This window comes from Anarrhichthys ocellatus, unplaced genomic scaffold (genome assembly GCF_004355925.1).
Source record: "Anarrhichthys ocellatus isolate YVR2014 unplaced genomic scaffold, GSC_Weel_1.0 scaffold6, whole genome shotgun sequence".
Taxonomy (NCBI): Eukaryota; Metazoa; Chordata; class Actinopteri; order Perciformes; family Anarhichadidae; genus Anarrhichthys; species Anarrhichthys ocellatus.
The window spans coordinates 3434876-3461759 of record NW_022280036.1 but is presented as its reverse complement, the minus strand read 5'-3'; the positions used below and the strand labels follow the sequence as shown (position 1 = coordinate 3461759).

The following is a 26884-nucleotide window of genomic DNA, read 5'->3' as shown; positions in this document are numbered from 1 at the left end:
AGAAAACACAGTTGCCTCAGCATGGTCTGAATACTCTGGACGGCGTGTGTACAGAGAGATCAATGCACAGCAGGTTTTGGAAACACTGCAGAGGACGGCAGACGCTGTCATGTGACTCTGTTTGACAGTGAATACCCCCCGTATGTTACCCAACTGCTGATGGCTGGAGAGAGATTTCCTAATGTTGTACCACATACGTGACGATACAGAAACACGTGAGAAACTATGTTGTTTGGCATAAGTCAAAATCTTGTTAAAAAAATAGGACGAATGGAAAGGAAAGATTCTTCAGCTACTTAGATAGACATCCAAATGTCGCTTCTTTCCACCTATTTTGGCCAACTACGTCATAGTACACCCATTTCCCTGAAACTAATTATTAGATTTCACCATTGCATGCCCATTGCCTCATGCTTTTCTATGTATAGCGCTTCTCAAAATCCTGTTGTGGCTTAGTCTGGCAGATTTAGATGGGGCTACAGATGATGCTCACCGAGATCACTACCTCTGGCTTTGTTGATACCATTATCTGTCTTTTGCAAACATAATTGTGCAGTGTCAGAAATAGAAAGAGGTCACTGCGAGGCAAATGTAAATTGTTACAATCAGTCATTAGAGTCAGAGTGGTAATGGACGAGCCAGGTCTAGAGGACTGTTGTTGTTCAGGATGCCAGAGGAGATGGGGATAGACCAAAAGGTATGAAGCAGGTCGGACAACTGTCAGCTCTACAGTTTCGCTGTGGCATTTATTTACCAGCTCCATAGACCTCCAATAAATAGTGACCTTTCAGCATGTGCTCATAAACCTTTCACCCACAACTTCCTCTTGTCCCTCTTGTCTTTTTGGGGGAGTTTAAGTGTAAACTGGCCATCGTAGCACACCTGCATTCACCACTAAATCCTCATCTGCTCTTCATTCACGTACGTCAGCCAAAACGAATGTCAATGTAGTTTAATATTTCTGTGCAATTGAACAGACGCAATGTTTTTGTTATGAACAGGTGTGACTTTTCACCAGGTGAAGTAACCCGACAACAAGCTGACGGAGCTGTAGAAGTCTCTATTATTGATTTATAAAAAATAATTCTTACAAATGATGCTTCTAAATAACTTTAAAAAGCGATTAGCCTATTATCATGGTCAGTGGTTTGAAAAAATTAAAATAAAGACCGGATCTTCTATTCTAGTGAATTTGTTATTGTAGAAAGTGGGAATTAACAGTTTGATGGTGCTGCCCGTGGATCAAATAAACTCCTGAGATAAAGCACTACTCTTCAAGCTACATGAAACATCAGCTGCATGGGAACATGCTGTTCTAATCTAACTGGGATATTAAAGCACCCACATCCAACATGGTGAGTGGCGAGGTGTCGACACAGACAGACGGGGAGAGGGGTGCACCAGTGGACAAACTCGGATGGAGGCCATTATAAATGGGATTTTGATCACAGATACATAAATCATTTCGATTGAGTGATAGCAGTTTAGCTAGACCTGTATGGCTCTGGCGTGAGAGTTTACTGGCAGGGTGGCCCGGTGCCAATTATACCCTCAAACACCCTCCACCACACATGCAGAGCATGACAGCAGATTGTTTTGATGTTTGAGAGGTCTCTGTGGAAACTGAGCTTGGCTTTGTACGGCCGTCTGGCCCGCTGTTGAGGCTGTGACATCATCTTCTGGATATTCACACCAGTGTCAGCTCCAAGGAAGCCGAAACAGGAGAAGACTTGGCCTCCAAGGACAGCTGTGTGCCACACACACACACACGTACACACACACACACAAACACTCTCACACACACATCGTGACTGCTTACACTGCCCTCAGCCAATCACATGCACAGACCGTAAACATACAGTATGTTGCCTATATTGACTAATGGGCCCAAGTTAATGTTGCGCTACACTCAGATTAGACAGGGGCCGATGGCCATTATGATGAATGGGATACATTTAGCCTTTATCCATTTTCAATTAACTTCAATTAAACTTTGTGTAGGGATACACACACACACACACACACACTTGATATATAACAAGATAATATGAATTATGCAAAATATTATCGGATTGACAGGCGTGCAATATACATGTTTTGTTCCTTTTCTGCACACAGTATAACATCTCTGCTGCTCAGTGTGGACCACAGCTGCTAAGTAAGTACTAAATCTTCCAACTCCATACTTTTTATTTTTTACATTCTTCTAAAAAATGTATTCATAAATATTCTAAAACTCAGAATAAAGTCTCTTCAACTTGACCAATTCAACCAACGAATGATCTTCAGTAGTATTGCATGAGAAAGTGATTGTTCAGCAGGTGGACTTACAGTGTCCTCTAGTGGTGATAGTGCAACCAGTGCACAAGCTTGGATTGAGTTTCTCCATTTGCTGCTCTAAGATGCAAAATATATATTTCCATTTTGATGTCTAACTATTATGCAGGATAAACTACTCAAAATGAACATCAAGCCATAGACATTGTCAAATGTAGCGGCAATCTTCCCTCCGTCCGATAGTCCACATTACCACTACTCAGGGGCGTTTCTAGGATTCCAAGAAAGGGGGGGCTTAGCCCCAAGGGGAGTGGCATGTTTGCGGCAATTCTTTTTGGGGCCGCGGATATTCATTGTTTCAGACAGTTCATAGATTGGTTCAATCAGAAAGAGTGTGATTTTGCTCTGTAGTTTTGCTTGCATTCAGTATATGATAACCCAAGAGACAGAATTTCAGGGTCATAGTGAAATTTGACAACACAAATATGAACTTTTCTCAAATAAAGAGAGAAATAATTTACCTGCTTGTAAATGAAAGACGGATAAACTAGCTTTCATATCTGCGTCACTCCCAAATCCTAATTCTTAAAGGGACTGCACACAATGGATGGAGAATGGACCTGACAGTGTCAACTTTTGAGTTGTTTACTTGTTTTATTATGAGCAGAAGGGAATAAGATTTTGATCAACATTTACATCTACTTTGTTGTCCGTGTAGTTTTTACATACCAGTGATATTTTATGCTCATTTGGACACTATCACTGAGATAAAGATGAACTAGTTCAGTGTCAAATATACCATTCAATGGAAAAAAAAACATGAAAAACAAAAATAATAAAACACATTTCAAGTACATCTTAATTATCGAATGATGAATATTGTATGATGCGCTGAAATGGAAGGCACCCAATGCATTCACTATAATCAAGTCAAACTAGGATTGCAATGTACAGAGAAAAACACTATAGGACCCCGTCCCTATTAACTGATTATAAACAACAGCATTCTATAGGGACTGATATTATTGTTTCTAAATACTAGAGAGATATATTAATGCAAAGAATAGAGAGATGTCGATAGTTATTTCTTGTATTTCGAATTCGCTCGTTCACACTCTTGCTCACTGGAGACAGTTTCTAACAAAATAGCTAGCTAGCTAGCTAGCAATATTATACAAATACAATATTCCCTTTCATTTGCCTCAAGTAAACCTAAATTTAAGCAGGTAACAATCGTTAACTACAGATAGCCACATTCTGTAACTACCTGTACTTACAATTCCACTCCGTGCATCATTTACTTTGAGCTAAACTCCTTGGCTATAATCCTGGCAGTCGTTGACGAGAGACGTTACTTGGTAGAGTGAGAAAGCCAGCGCAGCAGCCTCCCCAAGGTCCTAGTGCCCGGGGTTTATATCGTTAAGTATGATGATGGCTATTGGAATGTAATTTGAAGGGGAGAAAACATACAAACCAGAACACACGCACATATGTAGCATGTTGTTATAAATAACTTGTCCATGTGAGAAACAATAGTTTAATTTAATGACATCACCAAAATAATTTTTTTTTTTTTTTTTTTTAAAGCCAATAATGCCAAATTATTTGGGGGGGCTAAAATAGGCCTAACGACGCCCCTGCCACTACTGTTACAGGCTGTGTTTGGCAATAAGCTTGAGGCAGTAGCTTCATTTAAAATGGTTTACTCAACAAAATAAAGTTGCAAGAAACATTCTTTGATCGACTTGTCACAGCGTTGGCACAACGGTCAAAAAACTATGTTGCTCCACAGACTGATTAACCTCCACTGAGGGCTGTTGGCTGTGACGTAGTCAGTAACGCAACTAAAGGAGCATTTCCACATTTTTGTTACATAAATGACATAAGACATCTTACTAAGTCTCATATGGCTCTTACAACAATATTTAGCTGATAGAATGGGAAATTGAAAACATCACCTCACTTGAGAATATCTGGAACATATTTAGTATGAATTACAATTGAATACTAGAAAATTCCGCAAGAAATTTTGACAGTGTGGCTTCTACTGCCCGAAGACATCACAATATATATATACACGCCAATATTACCGGTAGATCAAAGTTCAGAGATAAATGTATTTTTTTTATTGCATTAGGAAAATATGGACTACTTGTTTACTACTACTTGCCTACTAAGTTGCCGTTTAGTTGATGCTTTACCATTTACAATGTGCACTTCCATTATTGTGACGTCAGACAGCTGCTTCTTTGTGAAGTCAAGGTAGATGGATTTGTTCAAAGTAGAAAAAGAACAGCAGCAGCTAGCATACCTTAGAATCAGTGTTTATTTAAAAAATAAAATAAAAAATAAGAAACTCGGAAACAGAATTTTTTTTTCTCATAAACTCACTTTAATCTCAGAAAATATACAAGTTCTTTCATCGTAAATGTACTGCTTTAATGTTGTACATTGAGAGTTCTCGGAATATTACCCAACTACCCCGCATTTTTTTATTTTATTTACCTATAAGTGTAATGGTAAATGGACTGTACTTGTATAGCACCTTTCTAGTCTTCCGAACACTCAAATCGCTTTAACACTACATGTCATCATTCACACATTCACACACATTCATACACTGATGGCTATGGCTACCATGCAAGGTACCACCTGCCCATCAGGACTATCTAATCATTCATACTCGTTCATGAGCAACTTGGGGTTCAGTGTCTTGCCCAAGGTGACATCGACATGGACTAGCGGAGCCGGGGATTTAACCGCCGATCCTGATTGAAGGAGGACCCTGCTCTACCAGACACACAACGGCCCTAATACGCCGTCCTGTAAAACTGATCATTTCTGCTCAACGAACGTTTTAAGTGTTTGCATGGGTGTGACCGCGTATTCCTAATTGTATTAGCAAAAGCCTGCCCCGCATTCTGGCTCTGCACCTCATAGCCCTGTCCCACACAGCGTGGGTCCTGCTGGTGCTGGTTTTTTCTCCCCCACTAAATTACTGCTCGCATTATTGAAAAGTTTATTTACAGTCCACTCAAACAGTCCAGACAAAATTATAACAGCTAAAGCCATTGCTTTCATCCGTGCTGTTGAAAGAGCTCTTGTTTGTTTACGTAATACAAGATCCCTTGCTTATAAATCTCTTGACAGGATTTCATCATGACCATCGATATGGATTTCCTTCAATCATCACAGAGACTTGGATTGATCCTGATCAATGTGCCCCTTCTCCTTTAATCTAGTCTGTATCTGATCTCTTGACCTATTACAAACAAACCAATCAGTCCATCAATGACAATTAAATCATGTGTCAAAATACACATCAGCAATAATGAAACCATGGTTTTTTCCTGCATCCGTTGTTGAGCCGATGCTACAGCACAGTTATAGTGTTACGTTGGAGTTGGGTATCAGCAGGAGGCTTTAATTTGGAACTCAGTCCTCTCTTCCTGTGTGCACCTGTTTCCACAGAAAAAGGCTGTGTGCCCGTCAGTCTCTTAGTGACGGCTGTATCTGCTGGTAAACATCAGTCATGTTGATTTCCTGGAAGGCTGCGGTCAGCTCTGGGAGCGACTCGTAGTTCGTCACCACAAAACCCTGGAGCCTGATGGAAAGACATGGAAGGAAACACAGAGAGAAAACTGATGAGAGCTGAAGGCATACCAGCGTTGACCAGCGTTGACCAGCGTTGACCAGCGTTGACCAGCGTTGACCAGCGTTGACCAGCGTTGACCAGCGTTGACCAGCGTTGGATCGCGCGGCCCAAAAAGACTCCCATTCCTCTGCTACATCAGAGTCAAACGTCTGTGATCCGTACCCATGTCCACCGGGGGAAGACGTAGGGCTTTCAGTGAGAACCTTCATCATCCTCTCTTTGCATTTCTTGCCTGACGAATCCACATCCACCTTCACCGTCCTCAAAAGGCGACAAAACTCCTGAATAGACATGATCACAGTCAGAATACACTCCAAAAAGGTACACAGAGGTAAAAAACAACAACACAGCATTCATTCACGTTGCAGTTAAACTCAAGTGTTATATATAATAAGGGTAATAACATGCATAACATTTACAGCTCTATAGTTAATTTTTTTTTCTTCTCTTTCTGCTCATAGAAGACACAGTGTTTCATTGTTTTTGTTTCACAACATTGTTGAGATGCAGCCATGTTTGAATTAACATCTTATGTCTGTGAACAAAAACAATCAGACGTGAGATAAACAGAGCAACTTCAATCGAACCTAAATGAGCTGCTTGGTTTCAATGCACTGTTTTCTTAAGATACCTACAGTCAGGGCCATAAGTACTGTGACAAAATGTGGATGACTGTGTAAAAATGGCTGTAATTCCTAAACGGTTATTGTGATTTTTTTGTTTTATCCATTGAATTAAAGCTGAAAGTCTACACTTCAACCACATATTGACTGATTAGTTTCAAATCCATTGGAGTTGTGTAAAGAGGCAAAATTAAACAAATTGTGTCATAGTCCAAATACTTATGGCCCTGACTGTATAAACAAATGATTAAATAGTCTCTATATTCTGCTCATTTGTGTTAATTATTAAATAAACAAAACAAATAATTAATTTTACCCACAATGTGTCTTCCTGTTAGGCTCTGTATAAGGCTGTTGTAAATCATGGTCATGGTTTAAAGAAGCCAACATTGACTCTCAGTTAGAAAACGAGAAGGAACAGTGCTCTCTGGTTTTTAAATCATTCACCTCAATCTCCTCCCCCTGCAGCCTTTGGCACTCTACAATACCATCACATGACTTCCTCCTTCGCTCCAGACAGGAGAATCATAATTCCTACGGCCACTTGAAGGCGCTGTCGCTTGAATGTAAACAGATGTTGTTTTGGGGCACTTGCAAAAAACGATGATGCTCACGTTTTGTGGGGAGGACAGTCTTGACTTCAGCATACTGAACTCTTTTGGCCTCTGCACTGTGTTTTGTCAGGGCTGCAATGATTAGTCAATAATGTAAACCTTCAGTTGTTTTAGCTTCTCAAATGTGAACATTTGCTGCTCTTCCTTGTCTTTACAATAGAGCAAATTTAATATTGTTTTTGTTGACATCACCCTGGGCTCTTAGCTGCGTTCTGATGAAGAAAATAAGATGTAGATTAATCGTGTGTGAGGGCACTGTTCTTCTATTTATCACAGTCTCATTTTTCGCCAGTATTTATTTACCTTGTTATGCTGCGTTCACGCCAAACGCGTCGCGAATTCATCGCGCCGCATATTCACGTCCATCGCGCCACCGGTCAAAACGCCGGGGACCAAGTGTTCATTCGCGTGAATCGCGCCGCTATTAATTTCTCCTCCATTGTTTCTGATTCAGCAACGGCAGGACGTCGCTGATGACAGGGGGAGCAACTCAACGCTGATAGGCTATCGCGCCGGGGCGTAACGCGAATATTTCGCAGAAGTTGAAAAATTTCAACTCGCGCGTCGGGGCGATTTGGCGTTTGACGTGGATTCAAGTCCATCGCGACGAGCCATCGCAGATTCGCGCCGCGGCAGTCTCATCGCGTCTGTGCATAGACTTTGTATGTAATCTACTCGCGCGAATAATTCGCGACGCGTTTGGTGTGAACGCAGCATGACAGCAATAACGCAGTAAAGATGTGTCCATTTAATAGTATTATACCCGGCCCATTTGACATGCACTGTATGTTTTCCAAGGCATACTCAATAAATCTTTAAATTCATAAGACATAAAGTATGTACATGCTGTATACAAGACATACACAACAAGAAAGTTCAGTTCCGAAGACTAAAACATGTGCGTTGGTACCTTGATGCTGGGCCTGGCTCCCTGCAGAATCACCAGTATACTTCTTCCCAGTAGTAACCTCCCACTGAGCTGCAGCTGCTGGGTCCAGCGCTCCAGCAGACCGGTGTAGCGACTTCGAGATCGGATGTGGTCCAACGACAGCACCGCCGTCCACTCCTCCTCTTTCTCTTTTTCTTTTTCTCTCTCCCTCCCCTCCTCCTCCTCTTCACCGCCTCTGCAGTTCTCCGTCACCTCCACACACTGCTATTTTTTTTTTAAACACAGAGCAAACTATTATTTGTGGAGCATACCTTTAATGTAAACAAATAAAAGTCAGTGAGCTCATTTACCTGCAACCACTCCACCAGCTGATGGACCATTGGTTCTGGCGGTAACGCTGCAGCTTGATCCAGCAGCTTCTGTCTGATGTTGTGACACTGAGTCCTGGAGAGACCGGTGGAGGAGACGGAGACGGCGGGGGGGCAGGAAGGGTAGTGGGGGTGCAGATGGAACAACAGCCTCACGTCCAGCCCTCTTTCTCCTCCAACAGTGCTGTTGATCTGGACCAGGAGCCCATCCTGAGCTAGAAGGCAAACAGAGCGATATGGTAGCACTGCAATCATTGGGGGGGGTTCCAAGTCTAATACCTGCATTATTTAATTGAACTGCATGGCAAGTCAGAGAGGGGAATGCGTTATTGTCAACGCCATTTTAAAAGTCAAACTTAAAATGCTTAATGTTATTCAGAAACAGCTGACTCAGATTGAAAACAGTCTTGGTCCTCTTTAATGTGGTATTAAAGGCGTTCTGAATAGCCAAGGCTTTATTGAGGAAATGTGATATCATTCACCATACAGCAATTACATTTGTCTCATTCTTATCATGTATTTGGTCATGTTCATAGAAGCAGTAACGTCACTTGGAAACTTGGATTTAACTAAATGTTGGTTGCAGCTGGTTACATAAACACTGAGGCTGCAAAATCTCACTTTCGCGTGTCTCGTAGCCAAAGATTTTCGGTCGTAAGTCACGTTGACATGTTGGGTTTGTTGCATCTTAAAATGTCAGATACGACGGTGTTTGCAGCGACATGGTAAACTCACCAGACTGCTGGATGAGCTGGAACTCTCCTTCTCCGCAGTAAATGGAGGATAAAACGGAAACTTCCTCAAAAGCAGCTTCAGACATTATTTACTAATCGACGTCATGTCTTCTCCACAACAGCATTTAAAAAAACGCGACATGTTATGAAGCCCTGTGTTATTTAATGTCATACTGCAGTGGGTTCAGCAAGGACTGGATATGGTGCTGCACATGTCCGCACCTCAAAGTCGTCTGGGTAGTTCAGCATACAACGTTCATCAGTTCCGCACAACACACTTCACACACGCACACGCACACACACACACACTCATTGTATGTGTGCATAGACGATACCCTTATGGATTTAGAGTTTAGAGTTGTCCGCAAAATACCCTGCAGTTTTTTTTCACGACCGATACATGTAAATAAACGGAAATCTTCTGTTGCTTATTTTGCTTATAACTTAATTTATATTCATCTTAGTGTAACAGACGGCAACTCCCAAGGGACATATCTTCAACACCAGAACGACAAACATGAGACAGTCTGTTACATTAGCAACACAAAATATCTCCCAAACTGGCATCTATGCATGTACCTAAACGTCTAAGACACGTATACTTGCAATAGTATACTCAAGTGTGAATTAAACCATGAAATATGGCAAATTATTGGAAAATATGCTTCAACATCAGTGATTCAAACAAAATAAAACATACATATGGTCAATTTGACAAAACATTGATGTCTAACGCATCAGAAGTTGCAGTAGCCACTGAGTAGCAGAGGAAGAAGGGGAAAAAAGCACACTTTGGCTTGAGATGGCAAACATGTATCAAAATCAGCCCAAGAAAATTTGGCAGTAATTACAGCTTTGAGTCTTCTCTGATAAGTCTCTAAAAGCTTTGCTCCTCTCCTCTGCTTCATCTCTCCGGCGGAGTGGACACATGGACCAGAGAGTGATCGTTACACTTTGATGATAAAGCCATACAGCCACCTTGGACTGCACAGGGTTATCAGTGATTTTCACCATGGGAGAATCACGTGGAGAGGGAGGGCAGAGTTGACTGTGCCCAGTGGGATGTGAATTGAGCATTAAGCTTATGAAGTAGAGGCTGAGGAAGAGCGACCATTGGGTAGCCACCCTGACTCTGACAGATGGGCTGTGACAGAGTTAAGATCTGACACAGCCTGTTTGTGCATTACTCAGCTATTTAGGGGAGTTGTAAGAGATCAAAGCTTGGGCCGTTGTGGCCTGGAGTCACAGAGTCACTCCGTGGAGCATTGGTGATGCAGAGGCTGGTGGACTGATGGAGGCGTATAGTGGGAGCCCAACTGCTCAGCCACCTGCCTCACTGTCCAGTCAATCAATCATTAGCTGGATGTCAGGGCCAAAGGGCAGCAGACACGATGTAAGACCGAATCCTCTTTGTCCTGGCAGTTGTCGGTGGTGCAACATGGTCCGTAGGTGACTGCAAGTGGTTTAGCCTGCTGCCGCTTGGCGCAGTGTAAAATGAGCGTGGTAGTAGCACTCTTTCCATCCCCGATTGTAACCAATGGCCTCATACAAATAATTCATTTGGGTTTTATACACAATTTGATGAATTCAAAAATCACGAAAAAGTTTTGGTTTGTCTTTGAGACTATATGGCAAGTTTTAAAATCAACCTGTACCAGGAACAGCCACACCCACCAGGAATTGTTCAGTGTAGTAACGTGAGAGGCCACTATAACGTTTATCATCCAGTAGGCCTATGTCCAAAAAAAAAAAAAGGCGTATAAGGAAGCTAAAAAAACAAAATAGTTTTAAAGCATCTATATAAGTTTCCTGAAAAAAGCCCCCCTTTCTGAAGTTTGGTGAATGACGGACATGTTTTCTCCAGAGTAACTTTCTGATGAGGAGGACCGCTCTCTATGAATCTCAGATGATGCTGCAGTTTTGCAGCCTGTTTTTGTTTCTGCTCTGATCATCGCGCTGACAAATGAAACGGCTCGATGCAAAGCGCATCGGCTAAACAGACAACAATGTCTCGAGTGCTCGAGTTTGAATTAGGATGCCTCTCGGGTGATGCACAGACGGTGCTGATCGCGTTGCTCCTCCTCGGCAGACTTTTTCGATTCGAAGTGTAAAAGGGACTTCAACCGGAAACCAAACTTTTTTTTCTTCGAACTTTTTATTTTTTTCTCTGAAGCAAAAGAGGAAAAAAAGAGAGACGACCCTTGGTGTCATAAACTGCACGGTTCCTTGTTTTCTTCATTTCTTTTACGCCCGCTGTTGGAAATGTGTCAGCTGCCGACCAACGGGGGAGAAGTAAACAGTTTCTGGCGAGGATAAAGGGCGACTTCGAGGGATTCTTTTTAGGGCTAGTCAACGCTCACATAACGGATTTTGGTCCTTATCATGGAAGATGTGAGTAGTCACTGCAGTCCGCCCGTGTGTGCTGCTTCGCTTTTTCATGCAGTTTATACCGTCTTTGCAATGTAGAGCTGTAGTTTTTCAGACATTTATAGTGAAAGTGAACACTTAGTATGCATTCAGTGTGTGATGTTAGACAATACTACTTTGCAAGGGCGCGACCAAGTTATTAGAAAACAGATAGGGCCCATAGAATAGACTAGGTGGCAATTTGGAAACGCTATTTCCGTGATATTAGTAATAGTAAGTAAAGAAATAACTTAGTTTGAGATTTCTTAGTGGTACCGAACTGTCCGCTGCGGTCAACTAAGTCAACGTTATTTGGCACGAGAGCACCTGCCCACCTGTCAATCTTTTTCATCAACTTTGGTCAGAGGCCACGAGAAACGGTAGCGAATTGTTGCATTTTAATGCGACCCAACGTGTGGGAGTCAACATATGACCATAAAAGCAGAAATACGGACCTCGTCTTAGTCAGATGTGTGCATTGGTACATTCGGCATTATTATAACTTTGATTTAATGTATGCGAAATGCATTTCAACATGTATGATTGGGTTGCATAAAGGGAGTTATTTCACAAATGAAATTGACTTGATAGATTGTACCTTTGGCGAATCCGCTATGATAGGCGAATATGTCAGTAAAAGTGTTAATATAGGCTTAATAACCTTTCCTGTTTTCATAATTACAAAGTAAGTTGTGATTTGCCATATTTATGAAGGACGCTTGGCTTGCCGTTGCCAATAAGATAACCGGTGTTAACTAGCACTCGTCACAAAACAGATTATTACGAGATTTTGCCGTTTGATTTGTGGCATATCCGAGTAGAACGAATGCATTTGATCCTAAAAACATAGCCTACATACTTCAGACATGAGCTACTTTCATGTAGCTATTGATTAACTGCATGCCTCGCTGCAGTTTGAGGAAGCCAACTTGACAGAAAAAAAGGAAGTGGAGACATAGCCTACTATGTGTACCTACAGTATGCAGGGAACTTGTTGCAAACCTTTTTTGTGCACGCCTTTGATTGTAGCATTGATCCCTCAGTGACCCTCACATAAAGCTGCCTGTCCTTCACCGTCCATTATCTGATAATTAAATGCAGCTTTTCTTTCTTCTTTTACTTGTCTATACTTTCTTAGAATCCCTCTCCAGGCCAGACTATGAAGGCTATAAACCACGAAACAGCTACAACCCACATTTAAACTGCACGCAAGAATACATTCTCCCTTTATGCTGTGTGTGGGCAACGACTAATGAACACAGTGAGACAATTATGACTGTGACTCCATCAAAAGGAAATGTTGAAGTCATATTAAGGCTACAAGCTGTAAATAGAGCTTGTGATTAAATACTTTCAGCCAGGTATACACATTACACTGTCATGGTGGTGAGGTCTGATTGATGACTATTAAAAAGTTGCATCTTTCATAACCTTTTGTTATTTTGTATTTATCAGTTCAGTATGTGTTTTGTGGATGGCATTGTGTCAGAATTGGAGTCTCAGTATATTCTTGTGCAGCGGACGGTGGTGGGACTTTTTCATCGTCTGTCAGCCCCTCAGATCAAATGAACACATGCAAACATCTTCATTATAACATTGTAATGTAACCCAGCAACAATCTGAAGTGGGACGTCTTTTTAATATACCTGTGAAACATTTGAATCAAACAAAATAGCTTAGTCAGAAAAAGTTACTTCAAAGTTCAAAGCTCAAAGTTAGCTTTATTGTCAGTTCCACAGTATGTACCGAACATACCGAGGAGTTGAAAAAACGTTTCTCCGTCTCTCTTAAAGTTACTTTGCACACGAAGGAATGACATTCTGAAAAATGTCGGTATGTGGGTATGTGAATAAGAGATTTATGAATTTACTTAAAACCTTAACCGACTCAATATATGGACATTTTGTGATGTGATAATAAGACGTCCAGTGCGGCTGGGGATTCCAAAAGTGCAGATGGGCGAGGTCTAAAGGACTTAAACTGCCTGAAAAGGATCCAGTAGAACATGCAAGAGTACGTCAGCATTCAACACTGCTGATGGAAGTCTGCGAGGCTCGATGTATCTTGCTGTTGTCGGCCTTTCACACCGACGTTAAAATTGAAATGTTAAATTGTAAAAAATGTTGGGTTCCAGCTAAGGAAATTTGATTGGTGCAATGATTGTTAGGGTGCACACAGGTAGTTCGTAGGAAGGCAGTGTAAAGGAATGAAAGGCTAACAGTCAGCGGCTTGTTAAAAGAAGCCTGTATCAGTGTTTGCAGGTTATACAGAAGTATGACGTGCTCCAGTCTGAAGTGCACGCTGTGACATAAATATATAGATATAGTTTATATTTTTCAACATTGTTGTTTGGATATTGTACTCTAATATCTACAGCTGAACTGAAACTAGTGTTTGACTGTAAAAGATTGTTAGTGTGAACAACTACTTGGCTGGCTTCCCCACTGACAGCTGTTTGGCTCTTATCTGTTTCTTTCGATTTTTGTATTTGTCATTTCCCATTTTCCTCCTCTCTACCTCACATTCTTCCTTATGTTCTTTATCTTTCACTCGTGAAAACCCTTCCATGATGGATCGTTTGTCTCAGCTCTGTGAGTCATCCGTTTATCTCCATCCCTCTGACCTAGAGTGCATGGTGTGACGTGTCTGCCCGACTCATTCAGCAAAGAGGAAACAGACTGCCACATTATGTGTCAGGCAGAAAACAATTAGCCCTCTCTCATAATCGTCCTGCTATCCAGGCCTCTGCTGCACAATGGATGTGTGTGTGTGTGTCTGTGTGTGTGTGTGTATCGTGTCACTGGGGCGCTGCTGACAATTTCTGGGAAAGTGCCTTTGTGAAAAGAGAAAGTCCTCAATAGTGAATGCATGTGTGTGTTGTCGAATTTTTGTGACAAAAAAAGTCCTCAAAAGATGAAAAGATGAGTGAAATGTTCTTCTGGACGACTTTTTTTTATTGCACAAGGGGTTCATTTCGGATTGAAAGGAAATGGTGAAGTAATGCTGTTGTTTGCTACATTGATGCTTCTCCATGTTTCTCACTCTATTCTTCATAATATCAGGACATGTCTCTGTCCAACTGCGTCCTACAGAGTTGCAAAGTGGGACGACTGAGTTCAAGGTTCTGGAAGTAAAAGTCCTGCTCTTTGTTTCTACATATACAATGTCAGCTGACAGTTTCAGCATTTTCACAGCTGGGATGGGCATGGTTGAAACACTGGTTGAAACATTCTTACTTTAGTCTAGTTTATTTTAGGAGAATGCCAGGATTAGAAAGACTATAATTCATCTGTAGTCCCGGGCCAAGGTGTTATAAGAAGCCTGTGTACACGACTCCTCAGTGTGTTTCAGTAAGAAGCATCCAAAATCACTGAGCTCCAAAGGATGTGCACCACAGAGCAGATGTTAAAGATTGTGCTGTTGAGAAACATCATTAGGGCTGCAACTGACAACTGTTGTCACTGTTGAGCAATCTTTTCAGTTGGTTTCTTGAGGAATAGATCCATAAATCCTCTTTAAAATGTGGAGAAGTAGTGTAAAAGCAGCCATCACCCCTTCTTAGAGCCCAAAGTGACGATGTTAGAATTGTATGTTTTTCAACTATGGTGCTTTAGACTTGGTCTAAAACATTTTCAAAAATTTGCTACAGCTGTAATGGAAAACATTACACCATCTTGAGCTTTTGTGTTGATTACTTTCACTAAAATGACATTTCAAACATGGGACTGAACAGGGAAGAAGACAAAACCAAGACTCAGTCAGAGACAGTTGTGGAGGAAGTGACCATTTTTGGAAAATGGGTATACAGTTACATTTGGCAGATTAGGCTCCGTTGTATGAGGGAGCTGTCAAAGAATTACATTGGGAGGATTAATACCGCCTTAATAAACTCACACATGAAACCTTGGTTAAATGAACAGGATAAATACAACACATAACGTGGATGGTGGGGATGGTGGAGTGTCCGGCCGTAGTAACCGCGCTGCACAACTGCATGGATGTGATTGGACATGGCCCGTCAGCTGATAGCTACACAACTGGTGATTGAGCCTGGGACTGTGAAGCATGAACAAAACAGCTGATGCCGCGACTAACCTTAGTCTGGTCAATTTACACTAATATTTATGTATGGCTGAAATTTACTTCTTTTTTTTTTTGTGAAAACAAAGTTGGTCCAGCCATCACCATATTTGGTGCTATAGGCATTAAACAGGAAGTGAGTCATGGTCATGATCAGGTATTGCTTTCTCAGTCTTCTTTTGGTGAGTTGCATTCATTTTGCAGTCTGTTTAAAAGGCTTCTCTCTGTAAAAAAAAAAAGAGCAGAGACTTTGTCAATTCATTGATCAACAGAAAATGAATTGAAAAGGGGTTTGATGACCGATTAATCTAACTGTATAAAAAAAGTGATTTATTAAGAATAAATGCCAAATGTGGCGTCTCCAATGTGTGGATTTGCTTCTCTTTTCATATCTTTTCAAACTGAATGTCTTTGGGGTTTTGGAACGTTGCTTGGAAAAAAAATGGTGATGGTCATTTCAATCAGAAGAGACTTAATGTTTGGTGATTGGACCCCATCGTGACATAGTCCTATTGGGGGGGGGGTGGGGGGGGGGAGTGATGCCATGGTTAGTAAGGAAATAAAATGTAGTTTTTCTCTCGTTATTTACATTTGTCGGTTCAGAATAAGTTTATAATAAGTTTTCGTGAAGCCAATAGTGTTCAGACACAACAGGTTGTGTGATAGGAAGAACGTGGGTGCTGCGTGTGCATAAAAGTTCACGCTTGGCCGTGACTGCATTATAAAAATAGATATCCTCCCTGCCCCAGTAATCAAACTGTGAAAACATTCTTGTACCACCATCAGATGACAGTACTGATTGGGCCTATAATGCGAAACACATTGACCTCTTTTTCAAGTCAAGATGAGTCCAAGGATTGTAGTCTGGTTAGTATAAGTAAGTCAATTCAGTACTATTTTGGATTTAGTAAAAAAGAAAATACCAGTAGAAGCATTGGGGTGTGTTTTAATGGTTATTTATGAGGATTTCCATACTGACAGTATGCTATGTAACAGTAAACTAAAGAACAGTGTGTCAGTGCATTTATCGTATTGTTACCAAACACATCAGAGCTGTTTGAACCACCTGTGGTCTGTGGTATGATATGTAGAACAGAGGCCTTATTGTCACAGCTTTACACTAAATAAGTAAGCAGGAGAGTTTCGATATATAGCATGTTAGAATGCATACATTGTGTACAGTGATTGGCTCAAATCCCAATGCAACACTGAGCAACGAGTAAGTTCTTATTGTAGGGTGTGGACAGGACGATCAACCCAGCACTTACACATGGAAACAATCCCGTAATTTACTGCAGTACATTTGGCTGTGACAACACTGGCAGTAACGTCACCAAACAGGAAGTGTAACTTCACAGGGGAGTCACAGAAATTCTGAATAATAACTTGATTGACCAGGTTTCATTTAAGCCTAATAACGGGTTAATCATACCAGCAAAACAACGTATTCGTCCAGCCCCGCTGTCTTCCCCACGGCCCGAGTTGTGAGGGGTTAGTGGGGGTAAAGTGTGAGCTCCAGTGAGGCTTGTGGTGACTTCATGCTGGGCAGGTCAGCGTGAAAATCAATGAGTGCCAGATGCTCCCTGACCTAAAACTTCATCAGAAACACATGTTTGCTAAGGTGTGCCTCTTCTACAAAAAACCCTGCTCTCTCTTCTTCTTATAAGACCCAGCTTGTGCCGTAGCTTTAGCATATTGTAACTTCAAAACTTCTTTGTATTACTTTTAATCTGCACAATGCAAGATGGCGTTTTTTTGGACGTTTTGGTGTTGACCACACCGCAGATAGGACGGCTAATAGAGCGCACACAGTTTTTTGAGGTAGAGGTTTAGGTTTCAGAGCAGAACAGACTTCCTGTGTTAGCCCAAAAGTGGAGACCCTTAACATGCTATGTGTAGTATCGCAGTGCGGAGCTATAATAGTCAGCTGAGCCCTGAGTAATGGAAACTTTCCGCTGCTGCTCTGATGTAAAGGGTCTGATCAGTGCAATGCTGTACTGAAGTGTTCCATATAGCCCTGTCGGTTTTTTGTCACCACATTGACCCGTGTCCGAGGCATGCCTAGGCCCTTCTGTGCCCCAACGGTGCTTTCCTGCACTTGCACAGCGAGGCTGCTTTGTCGTCTTTACGCGGCGAGCGTTTCCTCATCGCACTCTGTCACTCTATTTTGTCACTCCAAGTGGTTCTGCAAAGTAGTAACATTTTTATTTTTGCCCTTCGGGCTCTCTGTCTTTGCTCCGCGCCTGGCGTTCCTTTCTTTGCAGCAGCTGCACTGCTCTGTTTACCACATTGAGACACACACTCACAGTTACAGTGAAAGTGGAAAAACAGTTTGATGACCTTCCACCTAATCTCCCCCCCCTCCGTCGCCCCCACCACCGCGAAAAAAAAATTGATATCCTGTGGAAGTTCCTCCAACAGAAACAAAGGCTGTGAATGAAAAAAAAGGAGCATCTGGGTTGACAAAGCGCTTACTCCACGAATCGATATGCTGACACGAGTCCATATTTCACGGAGGTTGGCAGCCACAGTGTAGTCTTCTTAGATTCACCAGCAGTTACAATATACTACAATGGTGGCTACATTTACCTGGGAATATCATCAACATTCTATTCTGTAAAAAACAGCAACAATCTTTTGTAAGATTGGGAGTTTTTTTTGTTTTTTTTAAGTATTCTTTGCATCTTACTTCATACCCAAAACACACTGCCATTGTTTTGTAAGTTTATGCAGCATGCACTGGTTGAATACAGCAGCACTCTGTGTCACTTTCGTTATGAATGTTAAATGTTTCAGGTCCCTTATAATTTGCTCCCAGTTTCATTATCTATCGCTCTAGTGAGTGTGTTTTGCGCTGCCTACATAGCATCTGCTGCTGTCATGCTCTTCATTTTTTATGCCCTGACACTGCCCTTGTTTTGGCCGCTTTGTAAATAGATGCCAGACTGCCATCGCTTACTACCTATCTGTGGGCAAATAGCGATGGGACAAAACACGTGGGAAGCTAATGTGCAGAGGAAAGCACAAAGTGGACAACGTCCAAAGAGGCGAGGTGTGTCAGAGGCGCTGGGTGTTTTCAGGAAAAGAGGGCAGAAATGAAAAAAGTCTGATAAGAAGTGAACCAAACTAGTTCTGCAATAACATCACATTGTAAGCAGAACTGGGGGGTTTTCTCACCGGCTGCACAACTTCGATCTGAACTCAAAGTGATCACACAGCCACATTTCCTCTTAAACTTAAAGGAACATCACCGTGTCTTAGACCTGGAAGTTGTATTATTTTGATAGAAAATAAATGATATATATACGTATATATATATATATTTAGCGGAAATCACACAACAAAAACTCATAAACACATGAGTGTCAAAACAGGAAGAAGTCATTAAATACGTTTTATTTACTTAAACTAAGTTGACGCATTTACATATTTATACTACATTTATTGATATATTTATCGGCTGATCTATATATTTCAGGATTTATGTCAGTTAATTTCATCGGCATATATATTCATTTGATATTGAATAAAATGGCATTCCATACTTTTCTAGTACAGGTATGCTGTATAATGCCATTAGTAACAATGAAAAACTGAAAGTGATAACAGTCTGCACTCTGCTCGTACTGTGGTCTGTGCTATGAGAGTGATTTCCTTCCTCTTATCATTGCAGGGTGCAAAAGAGGACCCAGCCCAGAGTAAAGAGCCAAAGTTCCTGGGTAAGGCTGGCTGGGTGAAGAAGGCCCCCGGCAGGCTCTTTACAAGCTATAAGGACCGCTACGTCCATGTGGAGAAGACAGAGATTGTGGTGTATGAAAATGAGGTACGCTGCCATTTCTGCTGCAAGTTGTTTCTTCCAACTAATGCAGCACTTTCACCATTATGCACCATATTCCTGAACTGAATCATGTAACTGTTGGAACGTCACACTCTATCCTGCTTTCATAAAATCAGAGAAAGCTCTCAGTCACATAACTGTTCAGAATACTGTGGCTACAAAGACAATACAGTCCCTGTTAGAAGGTTGTTGGGTTCTTCCTTTACGGAAATTGTTGATATTAACAAAAAGCTAAAATCTTGTCATCTTTATCCTGTAACTGGAATAACAAATTTGCCCATAATCTTGTGTTGCAGGACCTGCAGAACTGCTTAGAAAGGGTTGACCTGGAAAACTATGATAAGTGTCATGAATTAAGGAGCCCCTTCAAGAAGAAGCACAGACTGATACTGATTCGATCACCCAAGCCTGGAAACAAGGTGAGCTGGGAGATGCTTTGGGGGAGAATAGAATTTGATGTAAATGCTATAGTAAGAGATAAAATGAGATCCCACCATCTGGTTAAAAGGAATACTTCACCCACGAAATGACCATTTGTATGTCAGTTACTCACTGCATGTCACCTTGAATTCTTTCAGACAACTTTCTCGCATGCCGCAACGGATGATAAATTTGATTGTTCTTGCCTACCACACTTTTGTCAGCACTGATGCCAAGTCAACGCAAAAACTTTGGCTAATATCAAAGCTGCACAAAGTGTTGCCACAATTCGGAAATGCACATTAGCCATTGTTTCTTTTTTTATCTGTTAAATACCACTAAACTATGTTTACCGTGATGTTACTCCAACGCAACAAACTGCTCAGCAGCACTCGCGTTTTCCCACCACGGATGTAGTGTTTTCCACCGTTGTCTTTCGGCAATACGTCACCTCTTGAGATTTCAGAACGAGACTTGTCCATGAGCGAGACTCTTTCCGTAATATTGTCAGACACTTATAATGACAACGAGAGGCTTTCAGTGGCAACTAGCACTTTTAGTGGATGTACATTGATGGTGCCAGCTGCAGTCCCTATTAGTCAGTTTGACACAAAAACATGGGAAATTAGGGTCCTGGTTGAAAAATACCAAAGTTACCCTTCATGTAACCCATGAAATCACAACCACAGAATGTCTCTTGTTCGAAGTTCAGCCCGGAATCTTTGATGCATCTCTCTCCTGTAGTCTGTCCTTAAAATTGCAAAAAAAATGACTTTACTAGTGAATTTAGCTGTAGTAGTGCAAAGAGAAGTGTGTAAAGATTTTTGCAACTCCACAACCTGAACAGTTGCCATCACCAGGAGGGAGGGGTTTATATGTGCAATGCTGCAATGTGGACAGCTTTTGTGTGTGTGTGTGTGTGTGTGTGTGTGTGTGTGTGTGTGTGTGTGTGTGTGTGCGTGTGACAGAAAGAGAGAGGTTTACATTTACTTCACGAACACACAGTATTGCTCTCTTGTGCGTGTGTGTCACTTTTTCCCCCCCAGTCCATATGCAGTGACCAGGCTGAGGAGTGAGTCAGACACCAGTACCATACTGCTGCTTTTACTCATTTGAAATATCCACAATTTCTGGCTGTGGCTCTATAATCTGTAATGTTTTTTTTTGCTTATAGTAGTACAATTCTTTAAATGTTATGTGATGATAAAAATAAGATTCCAATAACCTTGGTAAAGACGAGACATTAAAGGCAACCCGTGAAGTTTCTGACCCTTAGTTGAGCAATAGAGCTACTATTTCTTCTGTTCTTTCCAGCCGTATTATAGCTGAGACTAAACCAAATGTTTTGATGTCCATTGTCACTGCAATTTTCTGAATAAAGGGGAAGTAAAAAAAAGGGAAACATCGTTACAAAAGATTGTTTTCCGAGTTGAAATACCATCATTCCACATTTGACAACAACACCCTATTTGTTAAACTCAGAGTTCCTGAATCGGTCGGTAGTTTGTAGTCTATTGTGGCCGTTCAGGGTGAATGAAGTGAGAGGGCCCGACCAGGATTTGAACAGCTACTTGGCTGCCACTTGGTTTCTCCGGGGTAACCCTCCTCAGCTCTGGCTCTAAATGGCTGAATGGTGCCAAAAAAGATTTGCTTAAAGCAGCGCAGCAGCCAGCGTTAGTTTTACTTTAGTTTATCAATCTTATTTTGAAATGGCGATTCTGTACAGCTGACACGAGTCATGTCTTTATGTGACTGACAGGTCCATGATGTGAAGTTCCAAGCTCAGACTGCAGAGGGGAAGGAGGCCTGGATTAAAGCTCTGATTGATGGCATCAATCGAGCAAAGAACAAAGTCTTCGATGAGGTAAGCGTCTCGTAATTTCAGTCAATGACATCCTCGTTGAGTTTTTATACACGCTGAGCCCATGAAAGCTCAAATGGATTCGGTGAAAACACAAATCAATAAGCGCTGTTTTCACAGGTGACGGTTGATGAAAGCATTAATTTAGAGCATGTTACTCGAACGAGGCCCAAAGGGAACCGTAACCGGCGGCCACCGACCAGGATACACATGAAAGAGGTTTGTGAGTGTGTGTGTGTGTGTGTGTGTGTGTGTGTGTGTGTGTGTGTGTGTGTGTGTGTGTGTAACGGGACACTGTGTGGTTGGCTCTGTTGCTACAGTGAATGAGTCCAGATTTGAATTTCAACTGTGTTGAGCTTGTTGTTCTTCTCATGATTGGGTTCATTGTCGGTTCAAACACACTCAGTAGGTGTGAATGTGTGTAAGAAGCTCTGGATAAGAGCGTCATCTGAACTAAATCGTTCCCGTTGGTGATTTCATGCGGAATTGATATTTTCATAGCTCACATGAAGTATAATATTTTTGGTTCCAAATTTCAAAGCTCGAGATATATATATATATATATATATTTAAAATACTGTATTTATTATTACTAAATATATATTAAGTATATGTTACAACATTTTAGAAAAACGACCTTCTGCTGTTAATACAAACTCCACACTTTATGTTTACCAGTTGTCTTGATCAATTCTGGATGATCCACATCATTATTCCCATTGCTTTCTAACAGAAATATTGTTGTTAATCACTAATTAAATCACTTGTACAGATTTTCGAGGGTTCATAATCCCTTCCCTTTCTGGTAGACTTTCATTATGAAATTTCTGAGCTGAGTTTCAATGATAGCAGCTTTACACTGAAATAAAACAAAGACGTAGAAGTGAATTTGTGAATGAAAACAGTATTTCTGTTAAAAAGAGAAACTCAAATGCAGCAGACTGGTGAATATGACATGACTCCTCGGGCCTTTTTTCACCTTAGCTTTAATTAGCAACTAGCACTTATGTTTGTATAACAGCTTTTATTTGAGAATTTATGGTTTCTTGGCTTTGGATTTAATTAAATGTCTACGTGATATCTTTTCTTGCCCTGTAGGTAGCTGATGTGTCGTCTGATGGTATCCTGCGTTTGGATCTCGATCTTGAGGATGCCATAATGCCTAATGGGACCCATCATTCCAGTGTTGATGGCACTGAAACCCCCAAAGAGGCAATTAAAGCCCCAACTCCTCCGTCCAATGCCAGTGAATCTGCTGAGGAGGCTCAGACTGAGCCAGAGGTCAGTCCCAAGAAAAAGGTCATCAAACCTCCCATGCCCCCTACCAAAGAGGCAAAACGCAGTTCAACACTTGAGGATGAACCTGACAAGGATGAGAAGAAGGTCTGTATAATGCTATACAACACTTATCATACAGTGCAGTTTATGTCTTTCTGTTTGCATAAAATGGTCTCTAAAAATGGGTTTACATGTTCTTAAGGTTCTGAAGCCGCCAATGCCTCCATCTAAAGAAGCCAAGCCGTGTGCTTCACCTGTTAATGACGCCACAGAAGAAGAGGTCAAAGCTGAGAAGATGTCTGAAAAGAGTCCCGAGGCCAAGAAAAAGACAGGTCCACCGCCAACCCCTCCCAACAAACCCAGCTCCACCGGCTCCCTAAGCAACCTTGCAGAGACCTCACAGTCCAGGCCAAACTCCCACCCTCCAACCCTTCCATTGAAAGAGAAAAAACCATCCAATTCTGCTGTGGAGCCAGACCAAAAGGTTCAAGGCACGACTGACGAAAATTTGGTGAAGGAAGAAGGCAGTCAAGAGGAGGCGGCAGGAACAGCTGCGGAAGCACATGAGCCAGACAAGTCAATATCTAAAGAAGCTCCACCTAGTGTCGGAGATGATGAACCTGAGAGTCCCGGCGCAGAAGGACAGGTTTCTGAAGAGGAATCAGAGGAGACTATAGGTAGTGACGTAAGCAAAGCATCCGACAATGAGCCACAAGTACCCACAGAGACACTCGGGAAGAGCACCAGTCCTCTTCTAATCCTCAAGAAAAAGCCTGAGAAACCTGTTGAGCCTGACACACAAAATACAGGCGATAACACAACTGTAACGCAGATTAATGATGGACAGGACCCTACTGCGTTACTGCCAACAGCCTCAGATACCTCAGCCAGTTCTCCTCAAGCAGAAGAGGCACTACCCAGGAGTGATGTCCCCTCAGTAGTCGTCTCTTTGAATGACCCGGTCAGCGACAGCCTAAGCCTGAGTCCGCTGCTCTGCCACTTGCCTGGGGAGAAAAAAAAGAAGATGGAGGAGAAATCTGTAGACAGCGGTCAGCACTCAGATGATGACAGCGAGGGCTCTGGGAGCGAAGACATGCTGGTGGCATCTACGGCCGCGTTGAGAGGAATCCACGCCGGTCTGGATGTTTTTGACACCAGCGAGAACGACATTCAGATCCCCGTTAGCTCAAAGCCGAAGAAGGCCCCACCCAAGCCTCAGGTTAGACCCAAGGTCTTCTCCTGTCGGCGCTCAGGGCCCACTCCGCCCCTCAAGCTCTCAACCAAGGTCAGGTCAGCCTCCATCGGAGATCTGCTGTCTGATGACTCTTCAGTCTGTGTTCAGGCGAGACAGCATACCAGAGCTGTGGCTGGTGGCGACGGGGCCCCCGGTGCCGCCGTCATGAAACTTGAGACCGAAGTGGCGCTGGAGATGGAGAAGACGAGGGAGCTCCTGAGCAGAGTGTCCCAGTCGCAGGGGGGAGGTGACGGGGATGGCAAGACAGAGGATCTGCTGGCCAAGGCCATGGAGAAGCTGAAGAAGGCCGACCATGTCCTGAGAGAAGTCAATAAACTGAAAATTGCAAACAACTCAAGCTACAGGAAGAGCTGGTGAATGCCAGTCACAGCAGATTTGCTTAACCCCTCTCCTGAACAGTGATTGTCCAGTCATAGCTTAGCAACCTTTGATAGGCACAGCAAGCCTGTCAAGCTTTGGATTTCTCCACACAGTCTGCTGTATGATTTGCATGAGGCTGAAGTAAAAGTGATATTCGATATTGCCTTTCCAAAACTAAAAACATGCCAAACATGTAAGAAATAGATTCAACAGGGTGTTTGTCCGCTCCAATGTAAGCCACAATCATTAGCGTGTCTGGATAACAGGCTTACTACCTACAGTTACTTCCAAGGTCTTTCAAATAGCCTTTCAGCTAAACACATTATTTTGTGTGGTTATTGGTTTAAAAGAAACCCTATTCACAATGAGCACATCCACAATGTACTATCTGTGTGGAGGCCGGTCCTGGATTCTATCAGAGTTTAGACTAATGTTAGCGACTTTGTCCTGCTCTTTAATGGATCTGCATCCTAAAAGCCTTTTCACTTGTAATGTTAAAATTGATAAATGAAGATCTGTGACATTCGAGCCCTTGCCAAATGAGTTAACACAGAAAGGGGGAAAGAGCATATAGCGACAGAGGAGCAGCTAGGAGTATGGCGGAAACTATGGCGGATAATTGTAACAAGCGTCCAAGAAAAGTTTCTGGAGTGGATGTTGCAGATAAAAAAGAAACTTGGCGTTCAGAAGAAGGATTAAAGTCCCAGTGAAACGGAAGTTAGAGCGTCTTTAGCTTCTGCACTGTGACGTATTCCCAACTGAAACGGAAACAGATTTGAACAGTTAGAAGAGGGATTTAAATTAAATCCTCGCATCTGATTGGACCACTAAAAAGTGGGGCTTGCTTAAAATGTAGCGTGATATAGAGCTACAGAGGACTGTGGCTCCGCACAAAACCTCCTTTGTCGCTAAAACTTGCAGATTGATTGATGGATGGATGTCATGATATTGAATTCGGTTGGCACTAGCTTACGTAAGCACACTCAACTTTTGTTTTACAGGAGGAAAAGCTGAGTGGATTTTGACATAAAAATATGAAGAAATTGATTTTCTTGTAATTGTTTTGCATTTATTGTTAAAAAGGCATTTCTCAATTCATCTCAACATCAAAGTTAAAAAAGAGAGAAAGCAATCAACGTAGAGGACAAACACTCCTGGGGGCGGGTGAGATGCGGAAACCTCACTGGCATAGCCAAGTCATAAGCAGCGTCAACGGTGTTTGTGTAATTTCTCTCCCTACCAGAGGGGGCAGACTAAAGTTCCTCACTCCAGCTTTAAACGGACACATCGATCAACTTGTGGAGATTAGGACTCATTCTTGCAGCACGCTATTGACTGAAACTTGGGCAGCATGACTCATCTTTTATAGTTATGCAGCACACGCAACTGTTCATATAACTGCTCATATAACTAAGTGCAATTATTTCTATAGTTTAACTCTCTGCAGCTGAAGGTAATGCTTTACGCTCTACTGTGTATATATAATTTTTTGTTTTTAATGTGAAATATCAGTCATTTTTGAGAACAAGTACTTGAAAGTTAATTAGAGAATTAATAATATAATGACAAAGCAGCACTGTCATACATTGAGAACATGCAACAACAAAAAAGTACTAAAAAGTGTTAATACCAAATTACACAATTGTTTTAATAGTTTACTCTTCTTTGTGAATTGAATAGGCTTTTTTTTCCTATTTTCAGATACCATGTTTATGCTGGCAGTTTATGAGGGAATTAATATTGTACATACTTAATGCTTTTATTACAGCATGTGCTGTTCATTGTCGATGAGGAAAGATGTACCAACCTAGCTCAGGAGTTCTCTGAAATAAATATTTTCAGACTAATCATGTGATTAAAGCAAAATAAAGTACTGGTAATCCAAACTGATTCCAGTTTTGTTACTAATGATACTGTTTTCATACTGATATTGTACATAACACCGAACAAAGAGCTTGTAGCAGCCCTTTTGGCTCTAACCAACCCCTCTTACAGTTTAATTTCACTTATGTCCCTATTTCTGTCCAATTATTTGTTATTAAAAAGATGTGACGATAGTGTTTAAGACTATTTCAAATATGTCAAGCCTTTTAGAAAATGCAAGAATATGTTTTAACCTGACATATTGTACTCGTTTGATACAATTTGCTATTGCCCAAATAAACAAAGTGAAACTATCTGTTTATGTTTTGTGTCTTCAATGGAGTTGTACCTCTAAGAAAGTGT

General features: G+C 41.7%; 2 protein-coding genes across 4 annotated transcripts; one reads left to right on the top strand and one right to left on the bottom strand.

Annotated features, from left to right (window-relative positions):
• Positions 1–4971: 4971 nt before the first annotated feature.
• rwdd3 (RWD domain containing 3) lies at positions 4972–9400 on the bottom strand. Its single transcript, XM_031846664.1, has 5 exons — positions 9162–9400; positions 8409–8641; positions 8080–8322; positions 6095–6213; positions 4972–5881 (listed from the first exon to the last, which is right to left on the bottom strand). Exons 1-5 carry the CDS (start codon positions 9244–9246, stop codon positions 5767–5769), a joined length of 795 nt encoding a protein of 264 aa, XP_031702524.1. The 5' UTR covers positions 9247–9400; the 3' UTR covers positions 4972–5766.
• Positions 9401–11058: 1658 nt separating this feature from the next.
• Positions 11059–26835, top strand: plekho2 (pleckstrin homology domain containing, family O member 2). 3 transcript variants are annotated; one of them, XM_031846182.1, is made up of 8 exons: positions 11059–11551; positions 12705–12827; positions 19320–19469; positions 19781–19903; positions 21664–21768; positions 21886–21984; positions 22864–23148; positions 23246–26835. In XM_031846182.1, the coding sequence occupies exons 2-8, from the start codon at positions 12819–12821 to the stop codon at positions 24653–24655; spliced, it is 2181 nt and encodes a 726-aa protein (XP_031702042.1). In that variant the 5' UTR covers positions 11059–11551; positions 12705–12818; the 3' UTR covers positions 24656–26835. The 3 variants fall into 3 exon arrangements, with proteins under 3 accessions (XP_031702042.1, XP_031702040.1, XP_031702041.1); XM_031846180.1 differs by lacking the exon at positions 12705–12827 and having other exon boundaries at positions 11060–11551; XM_031846181.1 differs by lacking the exon at positions 11059–11551 and having other exon boundaries at positions 11571–12827.
• Positions 26836–26884: the final 49 nt, after the last annotated feature.